The 15,693-nt window shown below is 35.3% G+C and overlaps 1 protein-coding gene across 1 annotated transcript in view; it reads left to right on the top strand.

Annotated features, from left to right (window-relative positions):
• Positions 1-15,693, top strand: part of LOC123653794 (kinase D-interacting substrate of 220 kDa) — an 85,461-nt gene that overhangs the window by 47,173 nt on the left and 22,595 nt on the right. The window contains exons 2-8 of the mRNA XM_045589775.1: positions 1,967-2,101; positions 6,108-6,305; positions 9,935-10,044; positions 10,894-11,114; positions 12,546-12,703; positions 14,684-14,887; positions 15,534-15,677. Of these exons, the coding sequence (XP_045445731.1) occupies positions 1,967-2,101; positions 6,108-6,305; positions 9,935-10,044; positions 10,894-11,114; positions 12,546-12,703; positions 14,684-14,887; positions 15,534-15,677 (1,170 nt within the window). The remainder of the gene's footprint in view (positions 1-1,966; positions 2,102-6,107; positions 6,306-9,934; positions 10,045-10,893; positions 11,115-12,545; positions 12,704-14,683; positions 14,888-15,533; positions 15,678-15,693) is intronic.

Genomic DNA, 15,693 nt, shown 5'->3' with positions numbered 1-15,693 from the left:
CTGTATAACAAAATGTTTGACATTTAACATAACAGGTATTATAGGTATATATATACCGCTATACTATGTCACGTCTGAAAAAATCTTAATATTATTAAAAAAAAAAAAAACACGATCGGCGGGGAGCGCTTTGACTCGACCACTGGTGCCAGGCTCATAGTCGATGCGCCGGCACAGTGTGGCCAGACATCGACCGACATGCTGCCCTCGGAGCGAGCCGTGAATCGCACCGCCTCCGCGATCTTCAAACGTCTTTCACTAAGAACCTACAGTACATATTCTTTAGTACGTATCCGGCCGCGTTCATTCATCGCATCCGCCCTCCGCCCGCCCTCACTACGATGCGCTCTAAATAGTATCCGCCTATCGTGCTCACGCGAGACATTCCGAGTTTCCACACCGTTTAGTCACGTCGCTCGCAAATCTATCACTGGACGTTTGCGGGGCGCACCTATTATTATGTGTACCGTCGCGATATGTTCCGTATGCCCGAACTGCCCAAAGCGACTAATAGTGATGAAGAATACGTTCATATTCGCTGTCTCATTGCGAATATACACAAACCGAAAAATGTGTCCAGGCCGCCCGTGTCAACGGATTCACCCCTGGAGGTGGTTCCAGAATCAGCCTCGTCTTCGGATACCGATCGCAGCCAATCGGAGTCGATGCGATCGATTAAATCTGAAAGATCCGATGTAAGTGATTCGGATATACAAGAAGAGGGACCAACAACGCAACGTGCAAAAAGTAACAGCTTTGCGGGTCCAATGTTGGCTCCGCCGGCCTTGCATAAGCTGCGACGGCTCTCATTTTTGCACCTGCACGTTGGCAGCGGCAACGAACACATTGGCCCCTTGTCTGCAGGTCCACAGTTCAACGTGCCTCGGTTTACCGTCACGGCGCCGCCAGGAGAGCATCGCCGGTTCAGTCATGGTTTCCCGTTCCACGGTTTTGCTCTCCGTCGACATTCAAATACGGTCTGCGCTGAAATCATTATTAGTGTTGTGACTAGAGATTAATAGCAACACTGATTGTTTGCGTTTGAAAGACACGAGATCCTCGTACCTACTACCTACTAACTCATGCATGTTTTAAATTTTTGGCTATTTCGACAAAATTGGAGAAAAATCTTAAAATGTAGGTGCGCTACGCTTTTATTTTGAGAATATTGCTATAAAACTTTTTATTTAGATTGAAGTTGGTAGTTTCAATAAGTATAAATTAAATTTTACAATGTCACTACAAAAGAGATTTAAAGTAAAATATTAGTTATATCAAACCAGATTAGCGTATCAGTTGTAAAATATTATTAATCAGGATATACTTAGCAATGAAACGTCATTACAGCCAGTAAACACTACTGTAAAGTTTAAGGAATCGTTTCGTTGATATCTTTCTTTATCACTATATCTATAATGTATTCATTAGACATTCTGAATTGTGATGTGCAAACGTTTACATGTTCTCGTATATCTCGCTTCAAATATATTCATTTACCTTTGAAACTGATAAGTTTTACGGTCATGTTACGCTGGAGTTTGCAAGTATCTGAGGTTTAATTTTATTACTAAACTAAGCATTTAAATATTTTTAGTTTTTTTGCATAATTTTCTTACTCCAAGTGGTTCCCGCATGGTCTTGGCGTTTTAAATTTCTACATGAAAAACGTTTGTGGTGTGCCTGTAAAAAATCCCTGTCTAATTCATGTATACCAGACTTGACTAAGTTTTATGAAACTGTTGTGTGCTTATACTAAAACATATTTTCTTTTCTTTATTAATATCTACGATTAATTTACCTTAGAAATTATTACTAGTGAATTGAAACAGTGAATATAAAAATCAATTTTGTTGACCAATATGATCTTAATTGTAATTAATAACTGAAATCCTGAATATATGTAGTGTTTAATGTGTGGCTTTGGATAAAAATCAATATGTAAATGTAAATATCGTTTTGACAACAGAGCCTCCACCGGAGCGAGTCGATGGTGTCCCTGGCGTGCTTCAAGACGCTCTCTCAACTGGTGAACAGTGACGGCAATGAACTCCAAAACTTTCTATCATCCAACAAAAATATTAACGTCGACGACAGGGATGAGGTTTGAAGCATTTTTTTTTTATAAAAAAATAATATTTAAATATAACAATGTTACTAATTAAGTACCAACTAAAAAAATCACAATAGTATTTTGTTATTATATGATACTACATACATCTCATCTATAAAGGACTAGAATTCTAGAGAAACATAATCTACCTATATATCAAGTTTATTGAAATTTAAATTACCTGTAGGTACTAAAAAATATAGATGATAAAATTAAACTCTATAAACCGTACTTATACATATAAAATCATAAACGTGATAACATTCAGACTATTCTGAAGTGTGCAATCAAATCTTATATTTGAAATATATATATAAAACAGGTAATTCTTTCTCTGGAATGAATTCCTTGAAAAAATAAAGTATTTTTCTTTAACCGTTTTGCAATCATGCAAACAAATTTTCGTTTTAGTTCCGAGAACCAGGGATATTCCGGTATGGGTTATTTACCTTTATAAAACGGTACTTATCGAATCAAAATAACGGTAAGAGAATCATTCGGTAACCGAATCATATCGGTAATACAGTATCGAAATAAACCGGTAGTAGGCATAACGTTCGCGTCGTAAGTTTAAGCGGGCAATTCCCGTTCTTGTAGCTGCGCTGCGCTAGCTCGGATTGCGGTCCGAACGTACACCGTATCTCTATCTCATTCACTCCCGTGTGTTGCGTGATTTTACTTAAAACTTATTTATTTGTGATAGACGACAGGCCCCGGGCGTGGCGCGAGCAAGTTTTCATCTCTTTTTCGCGTTAATGTTTATATTGCATATAACGAATAATTCAAAACAAAAAACTTAATTACTTTCATAGTTAAAGAAGCCAGTCTTATGAAAAACCAAGCATTATCAATATAAAATAATTTTTAACAAAAAAAAAACCGACTTCAAAAAGGAAACTAAAAAGTGAAAAATAAATTTACTTAGTACAAGGTAATTCGTATTTTGATTTAGTTAATCAGAAATGATTAAATAAATATTTTATAATTTTGAAGTCGATGCCAAGTAAAACAATAACTACTCTAGTATCTACTCGTAAGTTGTATTCAGTTTTCTTTCATAATTTGTTTCATTGACTATTAGGTTGAATACTGTTATTATTCTGTTATTGTTTTGACATATCTAATAATATTTTTTATACTTGTTTGTTGTGTGTGTGTTGTTTGTATTTGTTATTGTAGCCAGGTTGTTGTAGTATTTACTTGGCACCAACTTCAAAATTATAAAATATTTATTTAATCATTTCTGATTAACTAAATCAAAATACGAATTACTTTGTACTAAGTAAATTTATTTTTCACTTTTTAGTTTCCTTTTTGAAGTCGGTTTTTTTTTTGTTAAAAATTATTTTATTTTACAATTTTTAGTGATGGGTAGACCTAACAAGGATGCTTTTTCTCTTACGTCGGGGGTTCGGAAACATACACAATACACAAGCATAAACATCCAGATTATGACAAACATCTATATGGCCAATACAAATGTCTGTCGTGCGCGGGGATTGAACCCACTGACACCAGCTCAACAGCCGGTGCTATGACCGCTGCGCTAACGCGTCGACATACTATCAGTAAAGTTCGCTATCAGGTGTACGTAATAACAACCGGGACTGACAGCCTAGCGTGTTCTCCGAGGCTAGGTTGGGAGAACCACAAGGATTAACAACTAGACCGAAAATAAATATTTGTATAAACATAAATATCCACTCCGAGCGGGAATAGAACCCGCGACCGTCGGTGTTTAGATGCCGCCGACACGGCACATGCATCATTATATCAAAGCGGTCGTCAAACAGCAAAAGGTAACTGCTGTAAATTGTTGAGAAATTCCCTCGAGTGTTTATGGGCTCCATCATCAAACCTGGTCCTGCGACACAGATGATCACACAGCAGGTAATTGTTATAAATCGTTGAAAAGTTCCCTCGACTATTTTTCGTCTCCATCATCAGACTTTAATGGCACTTGTAACTCATATAGGTGCAAAGTTCTCATCAATAGAAACGAATTAAGTTCAAACAGCAGGTAATTGCTATAAGTCGTTGAAGAGTACCCTCGACTATCTTTCGTCTCCATCATCAGACTGAAATGGCACTTATAACTCATATATATGCAAAGCTCTCATCAATAGAAACGAATTAAGTTCAAACAGCAGGTAATTGCTATAAATCGTTAAAGAGTTCCCTCGACTATCTTTCGTCTCCATCATCAGACTTTAATGGCAATTGTAACTCATATAGGTGCAAAGTTCTCATTAATAGAAACGAATTAAGTTCAAACAGCAGGTAATTGCTATAAGTCGTTGAAGAGTTCCCTCGACTATCTTTCGTCTCCATCATCAGACTGAAATGGCACTTATAACTCATATATATGCAAAGTTCTCATCAATAGAAACGAATTAAGTTCAAACAGCAGGTAATTGCTATAAGTCGTTGAAGAGTTCCTTCGACTATCTTTCGTCTCCATCATCAGACTGAAATGGCACTTATAACTCATATATATGCAAAGTTCTTATCAATAGAAACGAATTAAGTTCAAAAACCAGGTAATTGCTATAAATTGTTGAAGAGTTCCCTCGACTATCTTTCTTCTCCATCATCAGATCGACTCCAGACCTTTATTAAATAGTAGTGCTTTATAGTACTTAATGAAAACATGATTAAATTTACTAGTCACCCTTACGATTTTTGAAAGTTTCCCTCGATTTCTCTGGGATCCCATCATCAGATTCTGCTTTCCTTATCATGGTACCAAACTATGAATATCTACTTTCCAACAAAAAAGAATTATCAAAATCGGTTCATAAACGAAGAAGTTATCTCCGAACATACATAAATATATATATATATATATATATATATATATATATACGGTCGAATTGAGTAACCTCCTCCTTTTTTTGAAGTCGGTTAAAAAGCAAAGGAACATTACAGATTCTTCATTTTAAACGATGGCTCACAGATTTTGTCATCCTCTCTTACTTCTCCGAATCATTTAAAACCGAAATACATAACGTTATATTTCGGTATTACAGTTTAATCGGTAACCGTTTTATTACGGTTTTGGAACCGAAATAAAACGGTAACCTTTTCAATCGGTATCCGATTCATACGGTAACCGTTTCAAACGGTTACCTTTATGAATCGGTTTGGCGAACCCTGCCGAGAACCTTTGAGGTACACCAATGTTCATACAAAAAGTTATGAACAATATTTGAATATCAAAAACAAAACAGACAGCGAAGAAAAACATTGTTTTTTTTTTTTGTTATTTGATTTAATGTAGATAAGACTTTAATTGACCTGTTAAATTGATAAAATATATTGTTTTTGTTTTATATTTGATAAGTTAAGATTTAACAATTCTATTACCTACAAAGTTTTGTCTTTTGCGTTTTAATAAATAGTAAGTACAACGTAGTCAATAAATATGCGTATTTCAAGCAAACAAAAAACTACAAACTTTGTTTAACACTGAATGATAATGCATACCTAAATTTTCGCTTAACAATACTTAATCTCATAGTCTGAAGTCTCCTATTTTATTTTATTTTTATTTATTTATATCTCCTACTTAAAAATTAATTTTCCTTTTGGCATACAAACTAAGTATTCCAAAGTAGTCAATTAATCAGAATGCTGCTACTTTTTCACGCTGCAAAAGGTCGCGAAGTTTCTTTTTCGTCTTAATTTTTATTTAAGAAGTTACTGTACTAGGTATTGATGAAAAAAATGACGACCATGAAAAAGACTTATTTTTTTTTTTAATTATACGAGTAACGACTTTGTATTGTTCTTTTGGTTTTACTCATGTCCTTTTTGTGTATTTTTTTCAACTGTCTGAGGAGTAATGCATATACATTTTTCCAGGACATATTCGATAGTTTAACTTTTTGTTTGTAAACAAGTAATTTTACGTATTTATTAAACTAGAAATAGTTATAATAATGATATATTTTATTGGTTATATTTCAATATTTCAACGAGACTATCAAAAATATAGAATGGCACGACGGCGCTCATGTGTGCGAGTGAGAACGGTCGGCTGTCGGCGGTGCGGTTGCTGCTGGGCGCGGGCGCGGACGCGTGCGCGGCCGACACCGACGGATGGACGGCGCTCGCGTTCGCCGCAAGGGGCGGACATTTATCCATCGTTCAAGAACTGCTCGATGCTGGGGCCCAGGTTGATTCCAGAGACTATGTAAGTGGAGCATACATTTATTGCTTACAAATCAAAATATTAAAACGAATAAAGTTAAAGCTAAGGCGAAATTATCATTAAGATACTACATGTCATAAAGGTATTTAAGATTGGATTATTAAAAGATATAAGAATTTTATTTTTATTACTTGTCAACATGGCACTTGTAGTAATAAATATTTTACGAAAATTCTAGAGATAATGTATCTCTTGTATGTTACAAGCCTGTCTGTGACACGTTTAAACGAACAGATAGACTTATTGTGATTTTATCTTAATTGAGTTCCTTTTTTTGCACCGTTTCGATACGAAACCCTAAAAAAATTTTTTCAACATAAAACATAACTCTCTTATTTACTCTTTTTAACCGACTTCCAAAAAAGGAGGAGGTTCTCAATTCGACTGTATTTTTTTTTTTTTTTTTTTTTTTTTTTTTTTTTTTTTTTTTTTTTTTTTTTTTTTTTTTAATGTATGTTACATCAGAACTTTTGACCGGGTGGACCGATTTCGACAAATTTTGTTTTAATCGAAAGGTGGTGTGTGTCAATTGGTCCCATTTAAATTTATTTGAGATCTAACAATTACTTTTCGAGTTATATCTAATAATGTGTTTTTACTTGACGCTTTTTTCGTCGACCTACGTTGTATTATACCGCATAACTTTCTACTGGGTGTATCGATTTTGATAATTCTTTTTTTGTTGGAAAGAGGATATCCCTAGTTTGGTACCGTGATAAGGAAACCAGGGTCTGATGGTGGGATCCCAGAGGAATCGAGGGAAACTCTCGAAAATCCGTAATAACTTTTTACTGGGTGTACCGATTTTGATAATTTTTAATTTAATCGAAAGCTGATGTTTATCATGTGGTCACATATAAATTTTATCGAGATCTAATAACTACTTTTTGAGTAATCTTTGATAACGCGTAGTTGCTTGATTATTTTTTCGTCGATCTACGTTGTATTACTTGTCGATGTAATTGAAGTCGGTTTTTTTTTCGTTTGCGAGCAAACACAATTATTATGCATTGAACTATCATTTATTCAGATCGTTCCAAATGGCATTTTCAACATCAAACCTGTATATTAATTCATTCTTAAATCTATTATTGTTTATACTACTACCATATGGTAGAGATTAATTTCGTAGACCATTAGCTAAAGCGGCTATTATAAACAATCTGTTTTTCTGTTTATTAATTGTATGATCATAAATAATTTTAAAGTACAGGGTTATACTCCCAAATAGTAAAAGTTTTATTACATCCTATAACAAATAAAACAAAATAAACTCTATTATATTTTTAACCGCCTCCAAAAAAAGGAGGAGGTTCTCAATTCGACTGTATTTTTTTTTTATGAATGTTACTTCAGAACTTTTGACTGGGTGGACCGATTTCGACAATTTTTTTTTAATCGAAAGGTGGTGTGTGTCATTTAGTCCCACTTAAATTTATTTAAGATCAAACTACTACTTTTTGAGTTATCTAACAATGCGTTTTTACTTGACGCTTTTTTCGTCGACCTACGTCGTATTATACCGCATAACTTTTTACTGGATGTACCGATTTTGATAATTCTTTTTTTGTTAGAAAGGGGATATACCTAGTTTAGTACCATGATATGGAAACCAGGATCTGATGATGGGATCTCAGAGAAATCGAGAGATACTCTTGAAAATCCGCAATAACTTTTTACTGGGTGTACCGATTTTGATAATTTTTGATTTAACCGAAAGCTGATGTTTGTCATGTGGTCACATATAAATTTTATCGAGATCTGATTACTACTTTTTGAGTAATATTTAATAACGCGTAGTTACTTGACTATTTTTTCGTCGATCTTCGTTGTATTACTCGTCGATGTAATTGAAGTCGGTTTTTTTCGTTTGTGAGCAAACACAATTATTATTATCTTTTAAAATTGTTCTACTGTCGCTTTTGATTGTGAAACTTTTTTACAATCCAGAACTAAAATTGTTAGTTTTGATATGTGAAACTATTTTTTACAATGCAGAACTAAAATTGGTATGGAGAAGTAAGATATATAAATATGTATTTATATTCTGTTGTTTGAACGAAATATGCTATTCCATTAAATTTATTATTCAGCTGCGACATATAAGTATCATCGTTATTAATCTAATTAAGTAACAAATGCTACTAATAGTCTTTCAGTTCAAATATACATTTACAACTCAGATGTAACAAGAATCGATTTAGTTCTGTTAGAGATGTACTTTTTGTAAAACTGAAATCATTATTCAAAGCAGGTATTAATTTTTTATTAATAAATAACTGTTCACAGACAGAAAATAATTAGATTATTAATGATTTTTTCAAGTCACATGTTCTGGGCTGGTGAAAATTAAAAAAAATTTTTTTATTGGTTTAGCTTAAAAGGTTTTACAGTTGATTTTAACCCAAATAATTATAATAGAGCAATGACCAAGTGTATTCTGGACTGTGCACCAAAAATTAGTATATTTATACTTGTGGTGGACCATTGCCAAGAAATCAGCGACATCCCCACATTCTTAAAACTGGTTAAACTGTACACAATAGTATAGATATCATCTTCAAACAATAACATTATATTAATAGAATGTTTTTCTCGACTAAAAAGTGTAATGCACCGTGACGAGTGACTTATTATTCTTAAGTAGTCTTGCAACTGACAAAAACGCCCTTCGAATTCAAGTCATAAAGTTAGGCATACATAATATTATTGTTAATATATACGTATGCCGAAGGCTTGAATGAATGATTTTTCAGTAAATATATTATTTATTCACTGTATATATAGTATTTATTAACTGTATAAAATAAAACTATCAAAAAAAAGATCAGTTCGATTTATTTTATTAATAACGTTCGGCTTATAGTAATCTATACATATAATAAAATGGTAGGAAAGTCAAAACTGTACATTGAATATTTTTTTAAAAGAATACTTGGGGTGTGATCTACAATCGATACCGAAGCCAAAAATATAGCTTTTAGAATTTTTATCCGGGATCAACTCAAAAAGTAGGTACTTTATGGATTTACTTCAAATTTGACACGAATATTATTAAGCAGTCGGGTCAACATATAGGCTACATATTATCACGCTATCACCTACGGGAACGAGTGAAACTTTATTTCTTCAACGCATTCTGTAACAACGTGTAATCTAACGGCGCATATTTGAATGTTGTTGTTATTATGTTAATAACCATGCTATAAGCTAGCTTCACATTATGAATAAAGACATTCTGTAGCATATTTTGTATCAACATTGCACCCGTGCGAAGCCGGGGCGGGTCGCTAGTTTTAATATAAACTTGCAATACTTGATGTTAAAAACTGTTTACGTTGAGGTTTTACATTGTTTTACTGATTAATTCTCTATAAAAATATAAATATTACCTACTAGTTTTTTTTATTTATAATTATCTACATTGTTTGAAGAGAGTTGTATTTAAAAAAAAAAAAACTTCAAAGATTGTAGAGCAATATTTTACTTATGAAAATTCCTTTCGGATCAGAAACATTAAGTTAAGATATCAAAAAATTACATTTAATTGAAATGAACACACAAAATCAAACTCTTTGGAAAGAAAGTCGATTGAACCTAATTTGTTACAGGGTGGTTGGTCCCCTCTCATGTGGGCCTCTTATAAAGGACACGAAGAAATCGTTGCACTTCTTCTCGAGAAAGGTGCTGATGTACACGCACACGGAAACTACAATATCAAGTATGTGTATTTAAGGAAAATAATAATTTGGAAAGACGTAGTTATCTTGTATGTTATTATATAGGTAATAGGCATTACATATGATTTTATTGACAACAATCGCTGTAACTTGTAACAAACAGTCTGTTTAGTAAATATCATACTTAGGTACCATTATATCATGGCCAATTTATGAACGAAGAATGTATAGATCGTAAAAATGTCACAAACGTCATTCCATTTTAAACGAATGTCGTATTGTACATAACAGTCCAATTACTAAACATATGTAGCGATTACTAATTTTATTTTAAAGATATGTAATATACACGATGTTATTTTGTTTCAAGTACATTTTTTTAAATGCTCATACGTATTTGCACAAAAATGTGTTTAATAATCAATTAAAATATTACCTAATGTCTTGAGTTGAAAATGACTATACTACAAAACCATTTCAACTGTTACGGTAGAGGAGCTAAAAGGCTACGGCAGAATCGAACTACAGAAAAGGCTACGGTTATGAGCATACAGCTGTTCTAGTCACTCAGCTGGGTAATGATCTCATGTGGGTTGAAGCCTAATCTGCAAATATGACATGTCTCAGAATTTCTTCTGGAATGATTCTTAATGATTTTTTTCTTTACCGCCAAGCACGAAATGTAATTTAAATATTTGAAGACTGACTGGATAGATCCTCCAGGTGCCAGTCAACCCGTTGATATCGATTCACGCGCTGTGTCCACTGTTCCCTGTTGGCAACGTAGTCAAGTGTAGTGGTAATGAAATGGTGCGGTGACGTGGCCAACTGTTCCCTATTGCAACATGGTCAAGTGTAGTGGTAATGAAACGTGGTGGTGACGTGGCCAGCTCGCTAGTGTGGGCGGCGGGGCGGCGGCACAGCGGCGTGGTGGCGCGGCTGCTGGCGGCGGGCGCGCGGCCCAACTCGTGCGACAAGTACGGCACGTCCGCGCTCACGTGGGCGGCGCGCGCCGGCGACGCGGCCGCCTGCGCCGCGCTGCTGCGCGCCGGCGCCGACTCCAACACCGCCGGCATGTACTGCTGGACGCCGCTGCTGCAGGCCACGCACGGTCAGCCGCCTCTCTTGTGTAATACCGTCCGGTGTAGGTGGCGGCGGGGATCGGCGCACGAGCGTACGGCTCTTCTGATTGTAAGCTGTTGTAGTTAAGCTGTGTCTTATAGATTCCTGCAACACCAGAAGCATCGCAAGCGCCTTGCCGTACCTTATCCTACTTATTACAGGAACACAACACTGCTTGAAGCATCGATTCTCGATTTTGAGCAGAATATTTCCTGGTGTACACTACCTCCGTTAAACTACTTTTAATTATATTACATTTATTCAGTATATATATATATATATATATATATATATATATATATATATATATATGAAAGCTTCAGTACAAATTTCATATCCTTTTTAACTATGTTACGAATAGAACTACAATTTTACACAATGACAATGACACAATAATATATCCTTTGTTAGTTAAAAGGCATATCTTAATGGCATTAATAGTTTACTAGTATTAACGTATCATACTTTCATTATAAGCTTTATTTTCTATTTTATAATAATATTTTTAATTTATCGCCACATGGCGTAAGATATTTTGATAAACCAATAACATTTCAATATGTTGACTGCATGCTTCGGATTCACCGCATTTAAGCGACACAAACAACATTATCTAGCGATTGTCAACTAAGTAAGATGGTATAAGATGTATGGTGAATGAAATTACGGTAATCGCTTACCGTTGGTGAGTCGTAACCCTTGTGTGCCGATCTAATTGTATAAAAAAATACAAGTAATTTTTTTTTATTTCTATTAATAATTTGCAAATATATAATTACAATTATTTCCGTCTGCAATGCATATTACTTTACTTTGAGATAAACACTTAGTCACGAGCGGGTGTGCGAGTTCGAATGCCAAAATATCGGAAGATAACAAGATTTTGTCATTGAAACTCCAGCAAAAACATTGGTTGACAGCATCGTGACAGATATGCGCTAGCCTTGGGTGTTAGCCAAGCAAAATTATTGTCTTTACGTTTAGAACTTAACTTTGTTTATCATTACAACAGTAGCTAGAAACCGAAAGATAGAACAATCAATAAATTTTTTTTTTTTTTAAATATCAATAAGTTCTTAACTGTCCTACTGAAATTAATTGCGCTTAGATGCATAATCTAATAAAATTTAATTATTCAGTACAAACGAAGACATATTGCTGCTCTAGTATATAATAACATGTCTAAAACTGTAGTTTTTCAAGTCGTACAATTAACCATGCCATCTCATTCTGATTATAAAACCAACTAATGTAAACTAAAAGACATCGATATAAAGTTATGATAATAATAATATAAGGTAACTGTAATCAAGTTTCATTGTAATATTATTTATATTCATGTACTTCTTATCTTAATGTTACCGAGTATATTTCCTGTATTTTATACACGTGAAATTTTAAAATAAATTCTATTTTACAGGAAACCATTTTGAAATCGTCCAAATGTTACTAGAACATAAACCTAACGTGAACGCGTTAGACAAAGACGGTTGCACGGCGTTGGCTATCGCTTGCAAGGAAGGATTCTATGATATCGCACTCGCATTGATAAATTCCGGAGCATATATTAATGTTCAGGTAATTATAATGATGTGTTATCACACAACAACGCCCAGACCGTTCCAGAGCAGGGATATGGAAATAACACTTATACCCATGGCTACGCATCAGCCTGTAATATCGCACTGTTGGACATTGGCCTCTTTCCCCATATAGGAGAAGGATAAGAGCTTAATCCACCACCCTGCTCCAATGCGGGTTGGCGGATATATTCCCTACTATGAGTAACGATCGCTATCAAGTGTACATGATAACAACCGGGACCGACGGCTTAACGTGCTCTCCGAGGCACGGTGGGGAGACCCACAAGGACTGCACAAACACCCAGACCACGATAAACATCTGTATGACCAATACAAATGCTTTTCATGTGCGGGGATTGAACCCGCAACCGCCAGCACAACAGGCACAAACCAGTGCTGTGACCGTTGCGCCAACGCGGCGTCTTTACCCATGGTTATTTGATGGATTACAAATATTCCTTCTAGTCTGGTTATTATGGATCCTAGCTCTACTGTGCCTCAGAAAGTTCCCTTGGTCCCAGTTGCTATTATATACCTAATAAACGGTCGTTAATCTTAGTGGGGAAGTTATCCGCCAACATACAACTGAGCAACGTGGCCGATTACGCTTCAAATTTTTTCCTATATTAGGAGGAGGATATAATAATTTCCTATATTAGGAGTTAAAATACCAACGGTTTGTGGGTTCGATTCCCGCTCGGTATGGATAATTTGTATTTGTAAAAATATTTCTTTCCGATTTGGATGTCTGTGCTTGTGGGTCTTCCCGCCGTGCCTCGGAGAGCACGTTAAGCTGTCGGTCCCAGTCGTTATAGTAAATACTTATTAGTGATCATTACTCATAGTAGCGAATGTATCCGCCAACCCGCAGTGGCGCAGCGTGATGGATTAAGCTCCAATACTTCTACATAGAGAAAAATACCTCTTCCCAGCAATGGAATGTTACTGGCTGAATCTTAAAAAGAATTTCGATTAGCAGTGACACATTTTCACACTATTGTAATTCGATTTCGTTTAATCATTGCAATTACCAAAATTCCTCAATAAGATCTAGGTCAAAAACTTTAATCTACTTTTATAATAATGACTCTCGACATACATAAATATAATATTACTTATTTATAAATACAAGCCAATTAGAAAATCGTTTTAAATAACACGTGACGTTTGTTAAAATCTAATTCAACTTTAATCACTTTATGAGGAGTTTTATTCGTATCTCATCATTTAATTACGATTGAATGACCTTTATATAGTTTTAATTAATCATAAACGTTAAATATGACAGCGTCGTAGACGTCGACCTTCGGAGATATGTGACGATGCCAAGAAGTTTGTGACATTAGCGAGTTGCAAATTTTCCGGTAAATGTGTTGTGATCTATAAAATTAGACGTTCATCGTTCAAGAGTTCAACTATTAATTACGCACTTGTATAATAAATATAAATGGACTAATATAAAACATTTATTTGATTTTGAATGAAACAGCCGTATCTAAAATTTTATAATGCATTCATTTGTACCTCAAGCAAGCGCTGATAAAATGTATTAAAATCTTTCTTATTCTCACTTTTTTTTTTTTTTTTTATATGTCACTAGGTCGGCAAACAAGCTTACGGCTCACCTGATGGTAAGCGATTACCGTAGCCTATAGACACCTGCAACACCAGAAGCATCGCAAGCGCGTTGCCGACCCAATCCCCAATCCCCCCAGGAGCTCTGGTCACCTTACTCACCAACAGAAACACAATACTGCTTGAAAACAGTATTATTTTGCTGTGATCTTCTGTAAGGTCGAGGTACTACCCCAGTCGGGCTGCTCCGTATTTTGAGCAGGTCTTATTCTCACTACTAATATTGTTTTATATTATTTTGCTAATCGCAGTTTTATAAAGTTTAAGTTTTGTTTTACGAATAACTAGGTATGAAGGTCAACCTAAAGATTATTCGGATTAAATTAAATTATTTTTTCAGGATCACTCAAAAGACACGCCCCTCATATACGCAGTGAAAGGAGGGTACAAGAACATAGTAGAGGCCTTGCTAAAGAAACACGTGGACGTGGACCTACCCGGAAAAGAGAAGAAAACCCCAGTTTACACAGCTGTAGAAAAAGGCCACGTCGCCATTTTAAAACTACTTCTAGCATCTAACCCAGATTTAGAACATTGTACTAGTGTAAGATTTTATTTTTATTTTTTAGATATACTATAGAATATCGTAGACAGTCTGTTCACATTGGAACTGAAATGGTAATATTTCTTGCCCTAGTACTTATAGTATAGTTGAATTCGTAGCAAGAAGAAATATAATATATCAATAAATGCATAAATAAACGCTTCACACTTAACGGCCCCCAGTAGGATTCTCTCCTGTGTCAGGGCTCCGGAAACACGTAATACATAAGTACAAACGCCACGACCACGTCAAACATCTATATGGCCAATAAAAATGTCTGTTGGGAGTGGAGACCGAATCCGCGACCGCCAGCGCTACAGCCAGTGCTGTGACCGCTGCACCAACGCATCGTCAATACATACTCTGATGTTAACACGATAAAACAAAGTTTTAACAACATATAAAATTATTTAATTTTGTCGTATAATTCAATTTTTTTAACCATTAGTGAGATCTGACTAGTAATTTTTTAGTTAATAATTTGTTTTATATTTTTACCATTAGAGAGATCTGACTAATAATTTTTTAGTTAATAATTTGTATTTGTTTTATACTTGTCGTTGCAAAATAAAAGTCGATTTTTTTGTTTGAGTAAAATACAAGAATAGAACGCAAACGTACCAGTATGAGAGTTTCCCGCCCCCAGAGCGGCGACACGGCGCTGCTGCGCGCGGTGCGCTCGCGCCACGCGGACATGGTGGCGCTGCTGCTGGAGCGGCGCGCGCGCGTGGCCGCCGCCGACAACCGCGGCGACACCGCGCTGCACGTCGCCATGCGGGCGCGCTCCAAGGTGCCGGTTTCTGTGT

This window comes from Melitaea cinxia, chromosome 5 (assembly GCF_905220565.1).
Source record: "Melitaea cinxia chromosome 5, ilMelCinx1.1, whole genome shotgun sequence".
Classification (NCBI taxonomy): domain Eukaryota; kingdom Metazoa; phylum Arthropoda; class Insecta; order Lepidoptera; family Nymphalidae; genus Melitaea; species Melitaea cinxia.
The sequence above is the reverse complement of the archived record's forward strand: the minus strand, read 5'-3'. Positions and strand labels throughout refer to the sequence as shown.